This window comes from Rana temporaria, chromosome 9 (assembly GCF_905171775.1).
Source record: "Rana temporaria chromosome 9, aRanTem1.1, whole genome shotgun sequence".
Taxonomy (NCBI): domain Eukaryota; kingdom Metazoa; phylum Chordata; class Amphibia; order Anura; family Ranidae; genus Rana; species Rana temporaria.
The window spans coordinates 19115879-19139686 of NC_053497.1; the positions used below are offsets into that span (position 1 = coordinate 19115879).

At 46.6% G+C, this 23808-nt stretch overlaps 1 protein-coding gene across 3 annotated transcripts in view; it reads right to left on the reverse strand.

Annotated features, from left to right (window-relative positions):
- Positions 1-2575: 2575 nt before the first annotated feature.
- LOC120913159 (deoxyribonuclease-1-like) overlaps positions 2576-23808 on the reverse strand; it is a 72032-nt gene continuing 50799 nt past the window's right edge. For all 3 annotated transcript variants that reach the window (XM_040322897.1, XM_040322896.1, XM_040322894.1), the window contains exons 6-10: positions 20949-21061; positions 15955-16112; positions 14319-14415; positions 10910-10961; positions 2576-2867 (exon numbers count right to left, since the gene is read on the reverse strand). In XM_040322897.1, the coding sequence (XP_040178831.1) occupies positions 2653-2867; positions 10910-10961; positions 14319-14415; positions 15955-16112; positions 20949-21061 (635 nt within the window). In that variant the 3' untranslated portion in view covers positions 2576-2652. The remainder of the gene's footprint in view (positions 2868-10909; positions 10962-14318; positions 14416-15954; positions 16113-20948; positions 21062-23808) is intronic.

Sequence of the window (23808 nt, forward strand, 5' to 3'; positions counted from 1 at the left end):
TTAACGTAATGCTTCTATTTTTCAAAAAGTTGGGAGGTATTTAAAGAAGACACAAAGCTTCCTGTTGCACATAGGGGTTGCCACCTTTTCTTCAACCCAAACCCAAACACAGCAGCCTAACCAGCGACAAACAAACCTGCCCCCCCCCCCCCCCCCCGTTACTGGATCGGCCGCTCGATCACCTGCCAGCCCCGCACTTACTCCATCAAGGTCGCAGCTTTCCCCCTGCATCTCCTCCTGAGTCCCGGCGATCGCTTCCCCTCCAGCCAATCTGGTCTTAAGACTCCCGGCCAATCAGGTCTCAGGGCCTGCTTCCTGATTGGCTTGGAGGAGAAGCAGGAAGACATTATTGAGTATTAATTTGCTAATGTCACATAAGTGGGGCCCACCCCATCCTTTTTTAAGCCAATTAGAGCTTCTGGCCCAGATTCTCGTACAGCGGCGTATCTTTGAGCGGGCGTAAAGTATCCTATTTATGTTACGCCTCCGCAACTTAGACGGGCAAGTGCTGTATTCTCAAAGCACTTGCTCTGTAAGTTGCGGCGGCGTAGCGTAAATAGGCCGGCGTAAGCACGCCTAATTCAAATGTGGAAGATGTGGGCGTGTGTTATGTAAATGTTATGTGACCCCACGTAAATGAAGCTTTTTACGAACCGTTCGTGGACATATCCCAGTGTGCATTGCTCCAAAGTACGCCGCAAGGACGTATTGGTTTCGACGTGAACGTAAATTACGTCCAGCCCCATTCACGGACGACTTCCGCAAACGACGTAAAATTTTCAAAATTCGACGCGGGAACGACGTCCATACTTAACATTGGTACGCCGCATGTACGCCTCATATAGCATTTGTAACTTTACCCCGGGAAAAGCCTAACTTAAACGGCGTATCTGTACTGCGTCGGTCGGGCGTACGTTCGTGAATTGGCGTATCTAGCTGATTTACATATTTCTAGGCGTAAATCAGCGTACACGCCCCTAGCGGCCAGCGTAAATATGCAGTTAAGATCCGACGGCGTAAGAGACTTACGCCGGTCGGATCTAATACAAATCTATGCGTAACTGATTCTAAGAATCAGGCGCATTGATACGACCGCTCAGACTCGGAGATACGACGGCGTATTTGGAGATACGCCGTCGTATCTCCTTTGAGAATCTGGGCCTCTGTCTCTAATCATGTGCTTCAAAAAAAAAAGAAAAACATTGAATTCCATATCTCCGGCATCCTGCATGGAGATTAGGGTTCGGGCACATGGATTAGGGTGTCAGCACCCCCCGGGCCCCTTATGGACGGGCCGCCTATGCTTAAGTTTTCTTTGTTGCAGTAAACAATATAGGATAATAACAGACCTGGGACATATTTGGATGCCCTACGGAGAGTAGTAATGCAGCGAACAGTGGGTGTGGCCAAACTGCTCCTGCTGACATCATCGCAGTGATGCCAGTGGCGGCCCGTCCATAGGGGGCGCTGCCCCCCCCCCCCCTCCTGTAGTCATAAAAAAAAACGGGCCCTTTAAGGCTTTTAAAAATTCGGGGGGGGGGGGGGGGCATTTTACAGGGCACAGTGGGGACAATTGATGTGGGCACAGTGGGGACAATTGATGTGGGGACAATTGATGTGGGCACAGTGGGGGACAATTGATGTGGGCACAGTGGGGGACAATTGATGTGGGCACAATGGGGACAATTGATGTGGGCACAGTGGGGACAATTGATGTGGGCACAGTGGGGACAATTGATGTGGGCACAGTGGGGACAATTGATGTGGGCACAGTGGGGGACAATTGATGTGGGCACAGTGGGGGACAATTGATGTGGGCACAGTGGGGACAATTGATGTGGGCACAGTGGGGACAATTGATGTGGGCACAGTGGGGACAATTGATGTGGGCACAGTGGGGACAATTGATGTGGGCACAGTGGGGGACAATTGATGTGGGCACAGTGGGGACAATTGATGTGGGCACAGTGGGGGGACAATTGATGTGGGCACAGTGGGGGACAATTGATGTGGGCACGGTGGTAACAATTGATGGCATGGCACAGTGGCTGCATTTGATGGCACAGTGACTGTGTTTGGCATGGCACAGTGGTGACAATTGATGGCACAGTGGTGACAATTGATGGCACAGTGGCGACAATGGCTGCCTTTGATGGGCACAATGGCTGCCTTTGATGGGCACAGTGGCTGCCTTTGATGGGCACAGTGAGGCTGCAATTGTCTTTTTTTTTTTTTTTTTCATTTGTTTGCGCCCCCCTAAAAATTTTGAGCACCAACCGCCACTGAGTGATGCCAAACCTGCTCCCAGAGAGCCGCCGCAGCTCCCAGACAGTAACAGATTTGTGCGACTATCTTGATTACTTGGGGAGCCACAGCCCAGTCTAAAGAATGTGTCCGGGTTTCAGGCGGACTGAAACCCGGACACATTATTAAAAACCCGGACTGTCCAGGTGAATCCTGGACAGGCGGCAACCCTAGTTGCACATGCCCATTGGTTTTCTGCCGTTTTTATAAACTGGCCTAGGATTTTTATTTATTTTTTTCAAGAAAAAAAAAAAAAAACATTATGGGAACATACTTGATAAGAATGATTTATTGGTGGCCTAAACAATTTTATGCATCACAAATACACGTTCACACAAAGTATTCACATTACATTTTGCAGACGGCTGCATAGTCAGCACAACACTTTTGGCTGCTGCTACACGTGGCATTGCAGTTACAGGGGTAGCTACTCGAATTGGCACCGCAGCGCCCCACGCAGGATGAAAAGTCCACCCCCACACAGTCACAGACACCATTTTGGGCAAGGCCTCCGCTTATCCCAATACCAGCGCTGACTCCAAATTTCTGACCGTTGTAAAAAGCTGAAAGAGGAAGAGAAGATGAGATGTTGCTGTTGCTTTTAAAAGGTTTTGAAGAAATGACTATGCTTTATACCTATAAGGGCCCATATACACCATGGTTTGACGGTAACGTACGCGTTATGCGCTTTTACTCACATTGCACGCTACATGTGTTGGTGTGATACCTTGCCAGGATTGAGGAACGTGCACAGGGCCGCCATCAGGGGGGTACAGGCAGTACACCTATAAGGGGCCCGGAGGTACCCAGGGCCTCGGATGGCAACCCCCCTTTTTTCTTTTTTTTTTATTAAAAAAAATGTAACTTATTTTTATATACTGGTATATATATATATAAATGTAACTTTTATTTATATATATATATATATATATATATATATATATATATATATATATATATATATATATATATATATATATATATATATATATTTGTTTTTATTAAAGGGCCCAGAGGTCCCCAAGGCCCCCGGATGGCAACCCCCCTTTTTTTTTATAAAAAAAGTTTTACATTTTTTTTTATATATTTTTCTTTTTTCTTTTTATTAAAGGGCCCAGAGCTCCCCAGGGGCCCGGAGGGCAACCCCCCTTTTTTTTAATAAAAAAAGAAAAATGTTTTTATATATTTTTATTTTATTTTATTTTTGTTTTTATTAAAGGGTCCAGAGGTCCTCAGGGGCCCGAAGGTCCCCAGCGCCCCGGATGGCAACCCCCCCTTTTTTATTTCATAAAAAAAAGTTTTTACACTTTTTTATATCATTTTTTTGCATTTCTTTTTTTTATTTTTTATTTTTATTAAAGGGCCCAGAGGTCCCCACACCCCCGAGTGGCAGCCCCCCTTTTGTTTTATAAAACATATTTTTTATATATTTTTTTATTTCTTTTTTCTTTTTATTAAAGTGTCCAGAGGTCCCAGGGCTCAGGATGGCAACCCCCCTTTTTTTTATTTATTTTTTATAATTTTTTTAAATTTTCTTTTCTATATATTTTTTTTATAAAGGGCCCAGAGGTCCCCAGGGCATGCCCCCCACTTCTCAATTTGAGGCGGAAGCACCCCCCGGGTTCTCTGCTCCAGGGGGCCCATGCCTGAAGCTGTGTGAGGGGCCCCATAACTCCTGATGGCGGCCCTGAACGTGCATTGCATTGCGGCATACTGACAGAAATGACGCTAGAGTTGCCACCTGTCCGGGTTTCACCCGAACAGTTCGGGTTTGGAATCATGTGTCAGGGTTTCAGATTGACTGAGACCCGGACACATTATTCAGAACGGTCCCCCTTACATCAGAGTCCTCTGCGTACACCAGAGCATTACTTATGTCAGAGTCCCCAGAGTTCTCCCTTACATGATCAGAGTCCCCCCTTACAGTGAAAGGGAACTCTGCGAATTCAGATTTAAAAGGGGATCTCTGTGGACTCCTATGTAAGGGGGGAACTCTGTGGACTCTGATGTAAAGGGGGATCTCTGTGGACTCTGATGTAAAGGGGGATCTCTGTGGACTCTGATGTAAAGGGGGATCTCTGTGGACTCTGATGTAAAGGGGGACTCTTGTAATTAACTTCATATGATTCGAAATTTTATTTAACCACTTCAGCCCCGGAGGATTTGGCTACCAAATGACTGGGCCACTTTTTGCGATTTGGCACTGCGTCACTTTAACTGACAATTGTCATTTATACGGCGATCAGTGCTATAAAAATGCACTGATTACTGTGTAAATGACACTGGCAGGGAAGGGGTTAACCACTAGGGGGCAAGGAAGGGGTTAAGTGTGTCCTAGGGACTAACTGTGGGGGCGTGGCTTACTGCAACACGACACTGATCCCCATGAGAGGGAGCAGACGATCAGTGTCCTGTCACTAGGCAGAACAGGGAGATGCCTCGTTTACAAAGAGGGTCCGCCATCTGGGGGGTACAGGCATTACACCTGTAAGGGGCCCGGTTGGCCCCCCTCCCGGTTTTCTTTTTTTTTTGCATTACACCTGTAAGGGGCACGATGGTCCCCCAGGGCCCCTTACCGGCTGTGCTGTGCGACGCTGAAGTGTTCGGGTTTGACTTGAAGAAAAGGTGGCAACCCTAAATGGCGCATGCAGCATTTTTGGGAGTGCAGCGCTAGCTGGCATGGTCCATCCATTGGGGTTCCAATCAGAATGAATTACATCACATTCAACTAGGGTTGCCACCTCATCCCTTTAAAACAGAACACATATGAATTACACAGGTTCTGAGGCTGATTAAGGTGGTAATTGAACTCAAGTGGAGCCTTATCTAAATTAAATCAGCCACAGAACCTGTGTAATTCATATGTGTTCTGTTTTAAAGGGATGAGGTGGCAACCCTACATTCAACCAAAGCATGTAATGTGTGTAGAGGCGCGGTACCGCAGTTCCATGGTGTGATTGGGCCCTCAGCCATTTTTTCAATGAAGCATTCACAAAACAGTTTTTACATATTGTTAAAAATAACACAGTGGATGCCTATTGGTAGATTATAATGTGCCCCCGGTGATGTAGCTGGCTCAGTAAATTATTACTTTTGTTAGAGTATACCTATGGGCAAAATAACCAAAAATGTCAGTCTGTCACTAGCATTAACACTTGGATGTGTAAGGAGGTGCACCTGGTACAAAAGTTCATCTCACTTAACCACTTAAGACCCGGACCATTATGCAGGTAAAGGACCTTGCCCCTTTTTGCGATTTCGGCACTGCGTTGCTTTAACTCACTATTGGGCGGTCGTGCGACGTGGCACCCAAACAAAATTGGCGTCCTTTTTTACCCACAAATAGAGCTTTCTTTTGGTGGTATTTGATCACCTCTGCGGTTTTTATTTTTTGCGCTATAAACAAAAATAGAGCGACAATTTTGAAAAAAATGCAATATTCTTTACTTTTTGCTGTAATAAATATCCCTCAAAAATATATAAAAAAAAATTTTTTTTTCCTCAGTTTAGGCCGATAAATATTCTTCTACCTATTTTTGGTAAAAAAAAAATCGCAATAAGCGCAATCGTTTGGTTTGCGCAAAATGTATAGCTATTACAAAATAGGGGATAGTTTTATTGCATTTTTATTAATAATTTTTTTTTTACTACTGATGGCGGCGACGATCAGCGATTTTTTTCGTGACTGCGACATTATGGCGGACACTTCGGACGATTTTGACACATTTTTGGGATCATTGTCATTTTCACAGCAAAAAGTGCTATAAAAATGCACTGATTACTGTGAAAATTACAATTGCAGTTTAGGAGTTAGCCACTAGAGGGCACTGTAGGGGTTAAGTGTGACCTCATATGTGTTTCTAACTGTAGGGGGGCGGGGCTGGACGTGTAACGTCATTGATCGTCTTTCCCTATATCAGGGAACAGACGATCAATGACAGCGCCACAATGAAGAACAGGGAAGGTTTGTTTACACACAGCTCTCCCCGTTCTTCAGCTCCGGTGACCGATCGCGGGACACCGGCGGCGATTGGGTCCCGCGGGCGCGGTCACGGAGCTTCGTGCACTCGCGACCCCACGGCTGGGCCTTAAAGAGATACGTACAGGTACGTGATTGTGCCCAGTCGTGCCATTCTGACGACGTATATCGTCGGTAGGGGGTCCTTAAGTGGTTAAAGAGGTTGTATATCCCCAATGCAGAACTTGTACCTATTGGTGAGCCTATAATAAGGCTTACTTGTAGGTACTGTAAATATCTCCTAAACGTGCGCCATTTAGGAGATATTTACCTTGTAGTGCGCCGATGATGTGCGCATGCGCTGTGAAGAAACGGCCCTAGGTGCCGTTTCTTTACTAGCAAGTATCGTGATTAATGGCTCATGCACAGCTCGAAAGGAAGAGGAGCGAGGATAGATGTGGCCACCAGCGTGGACAGCACAGGCTTCGTTTGCAGGTAAGTGCAACATAATGGGCTAGTATTCAATGCATACAGGCCCATTATGCTTTTACTTTGCAGGAGAAAAAAGAGGAAGTAAAACCCATCAGTAAAACCCAAACATTTAATTACTTCAGTACAGGGCACTTTCACCTCCTTCCTGCCCAGTTCAATTTTCAGTTTTCACAATTTGAATGACAATTGCGCGCTCATGCAACACTGTGACATTTTTATAATTCTTTTGAGACAGATGGAGCTTTCTTTTGGTGGTATTTAATGACCACTGGGTTTTGTTTTTTTTGCTAAATAAAAATTCTAACCGAGGGCGGGGCCACCCATGACGTGGACGGGTGACCCCGCCCCCTCTAATGCGTCACAGGGTTTTCCCGTGACGTGTCAGAGGGGGCGGGGTCACACATCATGGGCGGCCCCGCCCTTGGTTATAAGGCCTGCGTCATTAGGCTGGGTGTCTCCGGTGCAGGGAGGATCGTGCGTTGTTCCTCGCTGGAGTGGAGAGCATCGCTGGAGAATGGATCATCGCTGGACATCGAGGATGGATTACAACGCTGGAATGTTTTTTTTATTTTAAATAAAGGATTTGTCCCAAGCCGTCTCCTGTAATTTTTAAAATGTTCACACTTTTTTTTGTAAAATGGTAGAGGTACAATGTACCCCTTACCAATTCACATGGGGGGGGCGGGATCTGGAGTTTCCCTTTGTTAAAGGGGGCTTCCAGATTCCGATAAGCCCCCCACCCGCAAACCCCACAACCACCGGGCAAGGGTTGTGGGGATGAGGCCCTTGTCCCCATGTTGAGGGCATGTGGTCTGGTACAGTTCAGGAGGGGGGACGCTCTCTCGTCCCCCCTCTTTTCCTGCGGCCTGCCAGGTTGCGTGCTCGGATAAGAGCCTGGTATGGATTTTTGGGGGGAACCCCACGCCATTTTTTTTTTTTATTTTGGTGCGAGGTTTCCCTTAAAGCAGAGGTTCACACAAAAATTGAACCTCCGCTTTTTGGATCCCTCCCCCCCTCCAGTGACACATTTGGCACCTTTCAGGGGGGATGGGGGTGCAGATACCTGTCTGAGACAGGTATTTGCACCACTTCCGGGTTCTGATCCCCGCGGGGAATCGAGCCTGTGACGTCACCCCCCCCCCCCCCCCCGCTGTCTTCTGGGAAACACTGTTCCAAGGAGAGAGCGGAGGGACCTCGCGATGCGCGGTAGGGAATCGGGTAGTGAAGCCGTCAGGCTTCACTTCCTAATTCCCTCACCGAGGATGGCGGCGGAAGCAGCCGAGGACCGAGCGATTGCTTAGCCTCGGCTGCTGATGCGGGCGCGTTGGACAGGTAAGTGTCCTTTTTTTTTAAAAGTCAGCAGCTGCCGTATTTGTAGCTGCTGACTTTAAAAAAAAAAAATTTGGCCGAACCTCCGCTTTAATATCCATACCAGACCTGAAGGACCTGATATGGAATTTGGGGGGGGACCCTCATGCTTTTTTTTTATATTTTGGTTCGGGGTTCCCCTTATTATTCATACCAGACCCAACGGGCCTGGTAACAGACTAAGGAGGCAACCCATGCTTTTTTTTTTTTTTCAATGACTTTGATCTGTATTGCCGGGACCCGACAATTCATTATAGCCGTGAGTAGTTTTAGATGAAAATTTTTCCTTTAGAAATGTCATTTTGTGCAGGGACTTTTCTAAGCACGGGAAACATGCGCTACTTTACAGGCATACTATAGACACCCCCCAGGTACAAAATGTAAAAGAATATTTTACTTTTATTGTTTCACTTTAAACATTATTAAAATCATTGCTCCTGAAAAAACTGTCTTTTTTAAAACTTTTTTTTGCATTAATACATGTCAACTGGGGCAGGACCCGGGTCCCCAAACACTTTTTATGACAACTACTTGCATATTAACCTTTAAAATTAGCACTTTTGATTTCTCCCATAGACTTTTAAATGGTGTTTTGTGGCTTTTCGAATTTGCAGCAAACACCTCAAATTGTTCGCTGTTCGGAGAACAGGCAATGTTCGAGTCTAACTCATGTTCGACGCTAACAGATAGCCCATCCCTAGTCTTCACTTTCCACGCCCCAGTGCAGTCCCTGACCTTCTCCTCGGTCCAGCACCGGTGGTCTTCTTCAGATGAGAACCACAATCTGCTGATTTCCTGTGATCCAGGCTGTCATTTGCATGGCCTCCCCTAGGGGGGGCTGGGCTTGCAGTATTTCTGGACAAAACAGGACTTACATGAAAGCCACCATGGAAGAATGGCCGCTCCCTGCCTCCAGAAGAAGCTGGACTGGCAAGAAGACTTGGGGAAAAAAAAGGTATGTATGGGGGGGAAGGGGAGTTGTTGGTGATCTTCAGGGGGCGGGTAGGGGAGACTGGTGGGGTGTGACGTGTCTAGAGTTGCACTTTAATGCCAGTGACAGACTTCATAATTAGTGTTGAGCAGAATATGCCATATTCGATTTCGCGATATATCTCGAATATATATTCGAATATTCGAGATATATTCGCTAAATTCGAATATTCGTGATATTTTATCGAAAGTAAATGATTGCGATTTTTCGCTATTGCGAATGCGAAAATAATTGCGATTTTTTGATAACTGCGGTAGGAGCACTCTGATTGGCTCAGAATATTCGTGATATTTTATCGAAATATCGCAACATGCGAATGCGATATTTATTGCGCAATTTCGAGAAATGCTGGAGGAGCGCTCTGATTGGCTCAGAATATTCGTGATATTTTATCGAAATATCGCAACATGCGAATGCGATATTTATTGCGCAATTTCGAGAAATGCTGTAGGAGCACTCTGATTGGCTCAGAATATTCGTGATATTTTACAATACAAAATAATTGCGAATATTCGGCAAATGCGGAAGGAGCACTCTGATTGGCTCAGAATATTCTTGATATTTTACAATACAAAATAATTGCGAATATTCGGCAAATGCAGAAGGAGCACTCTGATTGGCTCAGAATATTCTTGATATTTTACAATACAAAATAATTGCGAATATTCGGCAAATGCAGAAGGAGCACTCTGATTGGCTCAGAATATTCTTGATATTTTACAATACAAAATAATTGCGAATATTCGGCAAATGCGGAAGGAGCACTCTGATTGGCTCAGAATATTCTTGATATTTTACAATAGAAAATAAAAAGTGTTTTGCATTGGTGGTGATTCTTTACTCTATCCATCTGTCACAGCCGTTTGTCAATCAAACACCTTAAAGATTGAACACGTTCATGCTGCATGCTTTGGACTTTTTTTCACTTCACATATCAAAGACATTTTTATGAAAGATTATTTTTCTATTATTGGGACTATATTTCTTTATATATTTGTTTCACTGTGTATTTCACAAGTTATTTGCGCTTGCTTATTTTATAATTTGCCCACATGTCTTGTCACTAGACATATTTTTTATTCTTGTAGAGCGACTCCATTTTCTGTCTTGTATTAATTTATGTTGTATAACATTTTTGAGTTGCTGCTGTATTCTCCCCTTTTTTAAGGTATGCGCAATTTTTTCCTTCTTACAAAAAATAATAATATCAAACATACAAATATTCATAACATACACATACACATACACAAAGCCCCCCCCTTTTGCATCAGAGACAATCAGAGTTCTCCTACCACAGTTATCGAAAATTCGCAATCATTTTCGCATTCGCAATAGCGAAAAATCGCAATTTTTTTTTTTCAATTTGGCAACATAATAGGATCGCCTCAGCTTAGCTACTCGGCCCAGGGTCTCTAATCATACCAGCAATGCTTTTAGACGTCGATAGGATGTGATCTGTTTTAAAAATCAAATTGAAAAAATGCGAATATTCGGAATTGCGAATATTCACCGCGAAATTCGAAATATAGCGCGATTTCTCGAATATGCTATATTCGAGTCGAATATTCGCAATGCGAATATTCGTGAGCAACACTATTCATAATATACAAAATGCCATTTTGCCCATAGTTCTACTTGGAAACACATTAAAACATGATGGTGGTAATGGGACTTTCCTCCATTAATCTATTAGCAAGCCAGCCTCAGACTGCACCAGCTGCATATCTGGCCCTAAAGCTGTGGCTGCTAAATTCTCAATTTTATTGAACCCATAAATAGTGCACTGGAGTACTCACGGTCATTACGTAGTTCAACCTCCACTGGATAGTGATCAGAAGCTGCCTTGGTCTGCAGTTAGAAAAACAGAATCTCTATAAATTCTTATTATACAGTTGTTTTTTTCTAAAGCGCCAACAAAGCGCTTTACAAAATATAGAGAGACAGTACAGGTACAATACAATTCAAGACAGAAGAGTTACGGGGCCCTACCGTTGAGAGCTTACAATTTATAGGATAACGTTATATGTAAGTGTAGCACCCTTTACCTTAGGTAGGTGCTAGATGTGAGGTTTTTGAGTAAAGCAGGCCTATGCTGCAAGCTAGGCCTGTTTTGTTTTTGATATGGGGGCAGGGAATGGTTTAGTATAGCAGTAGGTGACTGACATGTACTTCAGCTTTTGGGCGCCTCCCCTGCTTCCAGTGAGAATGTTCTGGAAGAGGGGCAGGGTTGAGAGTTGGAGTGACATGAAGTACATGTGAGGAGCTCTGACCAATCCCCAATTAGGATTGGCAAGGGGCAGGCCTCCTACATAATACTCATGGCCAGCCTGTGTCTGGAAAATAGCCGAGTTATTGGCATTCCTGACAGTGTCCATCATGGCCGCGCCAGACTGACTCCCATGCGCGCACGCAGATGCGCAGCAGCTGCCCGTACACGCCAGAGGTCGCGCACACAGGCACGCACGCTGTGACTGTGTGGGCGCACCCCCCGACCTATTTAAACCTGTCACTGGCGTATACAGGTTGCTGGATTATAATCAGCTTTCTATGTCTCCTGTATCCTGTGTCTCCTGTATCCTGTGTATCCTGAATCTCTGGCTTGACCCTTGGCTTACTTCTGAACCTGTATTAGACCCCTTCTGAATCTGCATTTGCCCCCGGCTTGGCTGACTACTCTATTATCTTCTGCTCCTGTGTATGACCCGGCTTGTTCCAGTAAATTCCCTTGGACTGATTCCTGTGTATGACCCCTGGCCTGGCTCCAGACTCCGTTCTTGGTTTACCTACGGTACCGCACCAGAACCCTTCCTTGCACGGCTACTGAGTTCGCTCTTCCAGCGCACCCCAGCTACCTTCTGCCTGCATCTACCCAGTCAGCAGCAGTACCGGCAGTCCGTGCACCTTTGGGCCCCGCACTCCCTGTCTCATCCCCAGGGGTGCGATGCATTTAGCCGCAAGGGGCGCCCTCTCAGCAATCCGGCCTCACACCAGAGATGTGACAGCCTGCTACAGTAGCTGGAGAGACAGTTGGTTGTACTTTAAAGCGGGAGTTCACCCATTTAAAAAAAAAAAAAAAATCTCCCCTTAGCTTCCTGCTCGTTCGGTCTAGGGGAATCGGCTATTTATATTAAAATAGGTGCAGTACTTACCCGTTTTCGAGCTGCATCTTCTTCCGTCGCTTCCGGGTATGGGTCTTCGGGAGCGGGCGTTCCTTCTTGAGTGACAGCCTTCCGAGAGGCTTCCGACGGTCGCATCCATCGCGTCACTCGTAGCCGAAAGAAGCCGAACGTCGGTGCGGCTCTATACTGCGCCTGCGCACCGACGTTCGGCTTCTTTCGGAAAATCGTGACGCGATGGATGCGACCGTCGGAAGCCTCTCGGAAACCTGTCAATCAAGAAGGACCGCCCATTCCCGAAGCCCATACCCGGAAGCGACGGAGAGGATGCGTCTCGTAAACGGGTAAGTACTGCACATATTTTAAAATAAATTGCCGATTCCCCTAGTAATAACGAGCAGGAAGCGAAGGGGGAAAAGTGCCCTCTAAGGGTGAACCCCCGCTTTAAGCATCATTAAAATCATTGTTGTATTGATACATATCCCCCAGGGAAGTACCCGGACCCCCATACCCCATTTATGGACAATTACTTGCACATAAGCCTTTGATTTTGCCTGTTCGGCTCCCATAAACTTAAATGGGGTTTGCCATTTGGGTCAGAACACCCCCCTGTTTGGTTCGCACCATAACTCCCAAACAGCGGAGTGTTCAGCCCATCTCTACTAGGCCCCCTCGCATCAGGGGGGGAAGTGTACTTTAAGAGGGATTTAAGACAAAGGGGATATATTTCAGGGTATTGCATAGACCCAATTAAAGTAGATTAATATAATAATTAATAATATAGGCCTGGATTCAGATACGAGTTACGACGGCGTAGCTCCAGATACGCCGTCGTAACTCTGAGTGTGCCGGGTCGTATCTATGCGCCTGATTCTGAGGCCCCGTACACACGAGAGGATATCCGCTGGAAACGGTCCGCCGGACCGTTTCCAGCGGATAAATCCTCTGGCGGATTTGGATCTGATGGCTGTACACACCATCAGATCGAAATCCGCGCGGAATACATCCGCGGTGACGTGTCGCGCCATCGCCGCGACGATGACGCAGCGACGTGCGCGACGCTGGAAGGTAAATACTTCCACGCATGCGTCGAATCATTACGACGCATGCGAGGGAGGGGAGCGGACGAACTGATCCGGTGAGTCTGTACAGACGACCGGATCAGTCCGCTGGACTGGATTCCAGCGGATAGATTTCTTAGCATGCTAAGACATTTTTATCCGCTGGGAATCTGTCGGCTGGATTTTTATCCGCCGGGAAATGTCCGCTCGGACGTACACACGACCGGATCGATCTGCTGGAACTGATCCGCGGATCAATCCCAGCGGATAGATCCGGTCGTCTGTACGAGGCCTTAGAATCAGTTACGCATAGATTTCCCTAAGATCCGACCGGCGTAAGTCTCTTACGCCGTCGTATCTTAGTTGCATATTTACGCTGGACGCTAGGTGGCGCTTCCGTATATTTCCGCGTCGAATATGCAAATTAGGTAGATACGCTGATTCAGAAACGTACGTCCGCCCGGCGCATTTTTTTACGTCGTTTACGTAAGGATTTTTCCGGCGTAAAGTTACCCCTGCTATATGAGGCGTATCCATTGTTAAGTATGGACGTCGGGCCAGCGTCAAATTTTCCGTCGATTACGTCGTTTGCGTAAGTCGTTCGCGAATAGGGCTTTGCGTAAGTTACGTTCACGTCTAAAGCATTGACGATTTGCGGCGTAAATTGGAGCATGCGCACTGGGATTCTTTCACGGACGGCGCATGCCGTGGGGTCATGATAGTTTAACATAAAACACGCCCACTACCAGCCAAATTTAAATTAGGCGGGCTTACGCCGACACATTTACACTACGCCGCCGTAACTTAGGGCGCAAGTTCTTTCTAAATACAGAACTTGCGCCCTAAGTTACGGCGGCATAGTGTATCTGAGATACGCTACGCCCGCCGATAGATACGGTAATGTATCTGAATCTGGCCCATAATATTTACATTTAAAGAAATTGACTGTGTGATCTGAAAAGCCTATTGATAAAAAAAAAAAAATAGTGCGTCCACCAATATGTGCATCCGCTTATGTGTCTTCTCACCTCCTCATAAGTGAGTCCGTATGCCTCCTGGTAGTTGAAAGCCTTTGCTGAGCCAGGGACAACTGAGTTCTGTAGACTTGATCCACCAACTACAATCCTGGAAAAAATAGATAAAAATATCACGCAGGGGTGTATTTATAAAACATTTGCATAACTGTTTGTCCGTATTATAGCCACTAGATGGCGCTGAGGAGCATACTGATTTCCTATGCTGGTCAGCACCATCTAGTGGCCACATCGCAGTATTTCCCTCCTGGTAGGTGAAAGCCTTTGCTGAGTTTGGGACAACTGAGTTCTATAGGCAAGATTCATTAGCTACAATCCTGGGGAAAAAATATCACTTAGGACCGTATTTCTGAAAAAAAAATTGCATAGCTGTTCATCTACTGAATTCATCATGTGCAATTGGGGCAAAACCAAATGTTCTCAGGCTATATTCTGTGTAATTTGAATATACTGCATTATGGCCACTAGATGGTGCTAAGGAGCATACTTATTTCCTGTGATAATCAGCACCATCTAGTGGCCATAATGCAGTATTGTTGGATTTATATGTATAATATTTTTCTCTTTAAAGGGGAGTTCCAGCCAATATTTATGTTTATTAAAAGTCAGCAGCTACAAAAAGTGTAGCTGCTGGCTTTTAATAAACAGACACTTACCTGCTCCAGCGACGCGCCAGCCGGGGCTCCGCTCCTCTCCCCCCCTCCCCAGCCGGCGTCTTCATTGCCACTGTGGGCACCCGGCTGTGACAGCTTTCGGCTTCACGGCCGGGCACCCACTGCGCATGCGCGAGCGGCACTGCGCATGTGCGCGCAGCGCGGCCCGCCGCTGCGCTGTTTGATTGGACAGGCGATCGCCTAGGACCTGTTACGTGTCCTAGGCGATCGCCTACAGGGAGGGGCTGCCAAAAGGCGATTAAGCTTAATCGCCTTTGCAGCCCCTCAGCGGAAGGAGGAAGTGGGACAGGAAGTCCCCTTCTCCTAAAGCCCCCACTCCCCCCCCCCCAAAAAAATGACATGCCAAATGTGGCATGTAAGGGGGTGAGGAGTGGGATAAGTGGAAGTTCCATTTTTGGGTGGAACTCCGCTTTAAAAAGGAACACTAAAGGTTTGTTCTTTTATTAGATCAATTGATTGCTGTAAGCTAGAGCATTTAAATATCACTTACCTTGTTTTTCCTTTTGACCTCCAAAATACAGTAATCCAGGTTTGAAAATGCCATTTCCTGTCTCTCCTCTTCTTGCTTTCCACCAGCATCTGAGCCGTTTTGCATGGTGGAAAGCAGAATGTGCTCACCCCCTCCCTATGACTACAGCCCTGAGTGAAGATGCTCTCTTATCCCTCACAGGCATGGAGGCTAAGCCTAATGGGAACTGTAGTTCCCATTAGGTCGTGATGTAGCAAGAATGAATGCGCACCGCAAACCAGGAAGTCAGTGAGAATAATGATTCAGGAGTGACGGAGGTGAATAAAACAGCTCCATTTCAACAGGTATCAAACTAGTTATAATGCAAAACATTACTTTTTACTTTATCAGCTACTGTCAGACTTTAATTTAAGAGGAAAATATTTTTGTCTTTACAACCCCTTTAAGTTCTCCAGACACTTTCATGTGACTCTCGCCTCTCTCTCACCTGTCATATGGGCAGTTTGTGTTGGTGCTCACGGTGGTATCTGCATTATCACCAATCAGCCAGTGCAGGCTGGCTTCCTGACGGAGCCGGATCATGGGCCAGTGCGTACTCTTCACGTAACTGCAGCCAGCATTATAGTCACCCAAGATAATAATGTCCTGTATAAGAAAATTTCCGATGTAAATTATATTATATAGTCTCAAAAGAACAAAAACATAACAAAGCGTTCATGACTCAAATCAAAGTCTACATGTTTTTTTTATTGAAAGCTCTGCTAACATTTTGCCTAACCTGCTTCCTCTTTCCCACTCTCATCAACATCCTATTCAAATTTAAATTTTTATGACATTTTTAGACCAAGTGAATTCATCATTAGGGGGTCTGTTTATAAAACATTTGTTGCAAGCATGTCGGAAGCATTCGTGCAAGCTGAATGAAATGTCACCATAATTTTTCTAAGAGATCAATTGCCTGTATCGTCCGCTTCATCTAGTGGCTAAAATAAGATATAACTGTATTTGGCCACTAGATGGAGCTAATGATACATGAATCAATCTCTAAGGCCCCGTACACACGAGAGGATCGATCCGCTGAAATTTATCCGCGGACCGGTTTCAGCGGATAGATCCCCTGGTGTGTACAACCCAGCGGATATTTATCCGCAGATTTTTTTCCCCGGGGATGGATTTCCAGCGGATCAAAATTTCTTAGCATGCTAAGAAATCTATCCACTGGAATCCAGTCCAGCGGATTGATCCGCTGGTCTGTACAGACACAGCGGATCAATCCGTCCGATTACATCCCTCGCATGCGTCGTAATGATTCAACGCATGCGTGGAATTCCTTATATTACAGCGTCGTGCACGTCGCCGCGTCATCATCGCGGCGCGACATGTCACCGCGGAGGGAATTCCGCGGGGATTTTGATCTCATGGTTAGTACAACCATGAGATCCTCTCGTGTGTACTAGGCCTTAGGCACTGCTGGGCCGTGGCCTGTTTGCAGTTGGGCCGCGAAGGCTGCACTGTCTGACGTGCGGGGGCGAGCAGAGAGATGACACCATCTTTCACCGCCAGCCCAGATTATTGCTCTTCCACCCACACAGCGGGGCCGCTACACTGCTGGAGGTGACAGACCTCATCTGGTGGCAGGTGGCAATCCACATCTGGTGATAGGTGGCAATCCACATCTGGTGGCAGGTGCCAATCTACATCTGGTGATAGGTGCCAATCCACATCTGGTGGCAGGTGCCAATCCACATCCTGTGGCAGGTGACCAGATCTGGCGGCAATCCACATCTGGTGGTTGATGACCACATCTGGTGGCAGGTGGCAATCCTCATCTGGTGGCAGGTGACCACATCTGGTAGCAGGTGGCAACCCTCATCTGGTGGCAGGTGACAATCGACATCTGGTGTCAGGTGGCAATCCACATCCGATGGCAGGTGACCAGATCTGGTGGCAGGTGGCAATCCATATCTGGTGGTAGGTGACCACATTTGGTGGCAGGTGGCAATCCACATCTGGTGGCAGGTGACAAACCACATCAGGTGGCAATCCACATCTGGTGGCAGGCGATGTGGCAAGTGACACCCTGCATCTGGTGGCAGATTCTGCATTATGGTGAGTTGAACTATTTAATTTGATATTTCAATGTAATGACAGAAATACTGTGCTTCAATCATCCTGACACCATATCAGCCATGGTGCCAGGCCTTGGCACGATTTTATTCCACAACACCGGTCTCCGCTGCCAAAAAAGTTGGGGACCACTGTTTTAGGCCTCATTCACTCGGGCATATGCATATTTTCTGCACAGAATTCAGGCCCTTGCTGGCAGAGCTAGCAGAAGATCCTGTGTAAAATATGTGCCTTAAAGTACTCGTGTTTAGACACGTACAGCGTTTAGATGCTTTACAGTTCCTTTCCAACATATGTATGCACGTACGCATTAATTCTCATTTATAGGCGTGTATGCTTGTATTATCTGCAGATCTCTGCGGCCCTTATCGTATTTAATATTAAGCCCATACATTTCATATTGATAAATGCCACTTTGTTACAGAGAAAATGGAGGCCAACTTATGATAAAGGGTCTCTTGTGACATTACCAAAGGGCCGAATATACTTTTTAGTGTACGTAATGGTACACAAAACAGTCAGAGGCTGGACATATCACAAAAGTCATAGACCATAGGAATGCTACAGGCGATGGTCAAAGATGGCAGAACAAATACAGGTATGGTTGGAGACTAGGAAGGTATGGTTAGAGACAGGGCAGGTACGGTTGGAGACTGGGCAGGTACGGTTGGAGACTGGGCAGGTACGGTTGGAGACTGGGCAGGTACGGTTGGAGACTGGGCAGGTACGGTTGGAGACTGGGCAGGCACGGTTGGAGACTGGGAAGGCATGGTTGGATTTTGGGAAGGTACAGTTGGAGACTGGCCAGATATTGTTGGAGACTAGGGAGGTATGGTTGGAGATTGGGAAGGCACGGTTGGAGACTGTAGAGGTATGGTTGGAGATCGGGAAAGCACGGTTGGAGACTGTAGAGGTATGGTTGGAGACTGGGGAGGCTCTGTTGGAGATTGGGCAGGTTTGGTTGGAGATTGGGGAGGTATGGATGGTGACTGGGCAGGTATGGTTGGAGATTTAAGAGGTATGAATGGAGACTGGGCAGGTATGGTTAGAGATTAGAGACGTATGGTTGGAGACTGGGCAGGTATGGTTGGAGATTGGAGAGGTATGGATGGAGACTGGGCAGGTATGGTTAGAGATTAGAGACATATGGTTGGAGACTGGGCAGGTATAGTTGGAGATTGGAGAGGTATTGTTGGAGACTGGGCAGGTATGGTTGGAGATCGGTAAGGCACTGTTGGAGACTGTAGAGGTATGGTTGGAGACTAGGAAGGTATGGTTGGAGACAGGGCAGGCACAGTTGGAGACTGTAGAGGTAAGGTTGGAGACTAGGAAGGTATGGTTGGAGACAGGGCAGGCACGGTTGGAGACTGTAGAGGTAAGGTTGGAGACTGGGGAGGCTCTGTTGGATACTAGGAAGGTATGGATGGAGATTGGGCAGACTCTGTTGGAGATTGGGCAGGTTCGGTTGGAGATTGGGGAGGTATGGATGGAGACTGGGCAGGTATGGTTGGAGATTGGAGAGGTATTGTTGGAGACTTGGCAGGTATGGTTGGAGATCGGTAAGGCACTGTTGGAGACTGTAGAGGTATGGTTGGGGACTGGGGAGGCTCTGTTGGATACTAGGAAGGTATAGATGGAGACTGGGCAGACTCTGTTGGAGATTGGGCAGGCTTGGTTGGAGATTAGGGAGGTATGGATGGAGACTGGGCAGGTATGGTTGGAGATTTAGGAGGTATGGTTGGAGACTGGGCAGGTATGGTTAGAGATTGGAGACGTATGGTTGGAGACTGGGCAGGCAGGGTTGGAGACTGGGCAGGCAGGGTTGGAGACTGGGCAGGTATGGTTGGAGACTGGGGAGGTGTGGTTGGAGACTGGGGAGGTGTGGTTGGAGACTGGGAAGGTATTGGGAAGGTATGGTTGAAGACTGGGGAGGTATAGTTGGAGACTGGGTGCCGTGTCATGGATCTGCCACCCAGTGCAGGGGTCACATAAGGTTTAACAATAGTGCAGACAGATTTCAGTGATTGGTGCCAAACTGTCTTTTATAAGCACCTCAGCTGCTGTCTTTCATACTTGTTCCTGTGTCTACCTGTTCCTGTGCTTGACTCGGCTTGTTTGACTACGATTGATCTTTGTTATCCTGCCCCCTGGCTTGCCTTGTAACCACTCTTATCTCTATATTGACTGATATCCTGTTGCCAAACCTTTGCCTTTATCCTGATGATTCTCTGCCTGTAGTTTGTGTCTGCTAGATCATCTATTACCGAAACCGGCTTGTCTGCGCATGCAAATAGTGTCCCCACAGCTCTGCATCTACCAACTTCCTGTTTGCTGCTTCCTGTCTGCTGAGCTGACTACACCTGCTGTTACCTGCTGGTCTACTCTGGGAGATCATTAGCTGCACCAGAGACAATAAAGGCACTCTTACACCACTCAACTGTAATGTGGCCATTGTTCATAACATTGCTGGTCCCTTAACCCGGGGTTGTACGCGAGGCCTTCCTGCTGCACGTCAGGCTCACCCATCAGGTACGTGGCACTGAGCAGGTATGGTTGGAGATTGGGCAGGCTGGCACAATAGCTGCGTTTGATGGGCACAGTGGCTGCAATTATTGGTTTTGTTTTTGTTTGCTTTTTACGTTTTTTTTTTGCGTCCCCCCAAAAAATGTTGAGCACCAGCTGCCACTGGTTGTCACTTGTATAGGTAAAGGGGTATGAATACTTTTTCAAGGCACTGTATAACATGGAGGAACCCTTGAAAGAGACTTGACTCAGTCGCTCTGCCTGGGACTCGTTGCTGACTCTGCAATCCCATAGAGGAAAAACTGTTCAAATAAAGAGTGCAAGTCTTATTCTGTTTGAACGTATCCAAGGAAATCTGGCGAGCAACGATACAGCGCGTTTAGTAAAAAAACACGTACGTTTTTTTTTTGTGGGATGGTGAAACAGCTGCTTGAAACAGCTCAGCAGTCACCTTTGTCTTAGCTATGGCAACGGGGGACACAGGAAATATTAAGAGGGGGCCCAGCGGATGCTCTTGGAAGGAATCTGAAAGACAGAACTGCCTCTGAATACAAGAGACGTCCGAAGATGTCAGACTCTGAGGAAGATTTAGAACAGAACGCGTGCGCTGCCCCCCCCCGGGCGCTCCTTTGTGCCCCTGCTCCCCAGAATAGGAGAAGGCAATATAGTTCTTCTATGTACAACTCCTACTTTAATATATGAGGCTGTTATGTTCCATGTGGTGCTAATGTGGATGTCATTTACAACCCCCCCCCCCCCCCTTCCCATGTTGTAATGCAAAGAATGCAAGGGATGTAGAACTAAAAGATAATGTAATCATGAAAAGTGGACCTCCATGAGTAGCCTCTGCTTGGCATCTTCCCACACGTCAAAGAGGGCATCCACCTCCCGCACCGCGTAGTCAGGGCTGGTGTGAATGGTGGCCAGGGCAAAGTCTTTCACCTCTGAGAAAAAAAACAAATCAAGACGACAATTTGTGTTATTTTGGAACTGCTGGAAAACCACATATTAAAAAAAAACGATATAACCATCAGCGCCATCTGGAGGTCATAATGCAGTGTTTTCCTCATGGAATTATTTCAGTAAAATACCACATTATGGACACTAGATGGAGCTAACGATTATAGCAATTAAACATATTAGAAACATTGGCCCGGATTCAAAGAGCAATTGCGCCTGCGTAACCATAGTTACGCAGCGCAATTGCTTACTTGCGCCGGCGTAACGAATGCTCCTGATTCAGGAACCTCGTTACGCCGACTGCAGCCTAAGATATGCGTGGCATAAGGCTCTTATGCCTGCATATCTTAGGCTGCATTCTTGCGATGGCCGCTAGGTGGCGTTCCCGTTGTGCTCAGCGTATAGTATGCAAATTGCATACTAACGCCGATTCACAACGTTAAGCAAGCCCTGCGTACGCAGTTTGCGTACGGCGGTTTTCGCGTAAGGCTGCCCCTGCTATTAGCAGGGGCAGCCAATGTTACGTATACCCGTCGTTCCCGCGTCACGAAATTTAAAATTTACGTAGTTTGCGTAAGTGAATCGTGAATGGCGCTGGACGCCATTCACGTTCACTTTGAAGCAAATGACGTCCTTGCGACGTCATTTACCGCAATGCACTTCGGGAAAGTTTCCCGACGGGGCATGCGCTCTACGCTCGGCCAGGGAACGCGCCTAATTTAAATGATTCCCGCCCCCTACAGGATCATTTAAATTGCGCGCGCTTACGCCGGGCATTTTGCCGGAGCGCACACGCAATTTACGGAGCTACTGCTCCGTGAATCGCGGGTAGCGCAGAAAATTTGCGGGGGCGCAGGGCAAAAACGGTGCCCTGCGCCTACCTAAAAAAAGCGCAGATGTTACTGAATCTACCCCATTAATACCATCAATGGTTGTGTATGCTGAGACATTTTGGTAAAGGTACAATTTTTTTTTTCGAAATAACTTCCTTTACCTTAGTGCTGTCCTCCTTCACTTACCTCATCCTTCCATTTTGCTTTTAAATGTCCTTATTTCTTCTGAGAAATCCTCACTTCCTGTTCTTCTGTCTGTTACTCCACACAGTAATGCGAGGCTTTCTCCCTGGTGTGGAGTGTCGTGCTCTCCCCCTCCCCTCTCTACAGGAGAGTCAGGACTTTCTATACGTTGCAGATAGAGAAAGGAGCTGTGTGTTAGTGGGCGTCCTGACTCTCCTGTTGTCCAAGGGAGGGGGCGAGCACGACACTCCACACCAGGGAGAAAGCCTTGCATTACTGTGTGGAGTTACAGACAGAAGAACATGAAGTGAGGATTTCTCAGAAGAAATAAGGACATTTAAAAGCAAAATCTATTGATACGCCGCGTAACTTCTAGTTTGCTCCGGCGTATCTTTGTTTTGTATCCACAAAACAAGATACGCCTGAAGCTGGGCTAGATCCGACTGGCTAGATCCGTCTTAGTACGCCGTCGGATCTAAGGTGCATATTTACGCTGGCCGCTAGGTGGCGTTTCCGTCAATTTCCGCGTCGAGTATGCAAATAAGCTAGATACGGCAATCCACGAACGTACGTCCGGCCGGCGCATTTTTTTTTTACGTTGTTTCCGTAAGGCTTTTTTCGGCGTATAGTTACCCCTGCTCTATGAGGCGTGTCCTATGTTAAGTATGGACGTCGTTCCCGCGTCGAATTTTGAAAATGTTACGTCGTTTGCGTAAGTCGTTCGCAAATAGGGCTTTGCGTAGAATGACGTTCACGTCGTAAGCATTGGCTTGTTGCGGGTTAATTTCGAGCATGCGCACTGGGACACCCCCACGGACGGCGCATGCGCCCTTCAGAAAAAAAACGTCATTTACGTCGGGTCAAGACGTATTACCATAAAACACGCCCCCATCTCATCCATTTTGAATTGCGCGCCCTTACGCCGACACAGTTAGACTACGCCGCCGTAACTTACGGCGCAAATTCTTTGAGAATACGGGAAATACGCTGTAATTTACGGCGGCGTAGTGTAAGTGAGATACACTACGCCGGCCGTAAAGAAGCGCCGCGCTTCGTGGATCTGGCCCTGTATCTTTTTTATTGGGTGAAAAGGCGAAGCGTCCATTGTAATAAAGTTGCAGATTGCTCTATTTTTACTTACATTTTCTCCCATCAAGAGCCACACTTTGCTCTTTAATCCCAGATTTCTATAATCCCATTTAATGCAGCTTGTGATATTTTGAGAAGAACAAAACAAGGATTAAGTGGCCAGTTATATAAAGTGAAAGCGACCTTTTTTTTTTCCTAATGGTTAATAGAGTAAGACTTCACCCACTTTAATGGAAGGGAATCATTTCCGATTGTTTGGAGGAGTGCGAGATTTTCATAAATGCTAAATAATAATAAAATAATAGATGAGCAGACATTGTTATCACCCCCGCCTTACTCCCACTTCTACGATCGTGCGAACGTTCTTTGCCATTATGCTGTCATCATCATGCATGTGCCATGCCGTGATTTTACCGTGACACTCTACAAGCAAATGTCATGCCGATGATTGCTTAGATTACAGCCCCACCATGTGGAAACTCCTAGTATGACAATGGTACATCAATTCCGTTGTTGCAGAACATCTATAGAAGATTTAAAGGGGTTGTAAAGCTTCGTGTTTTTTCACCTTAATGCATCCTATACATTAAATCGGGATTCCACCCACACCGCCACATGTAGATATA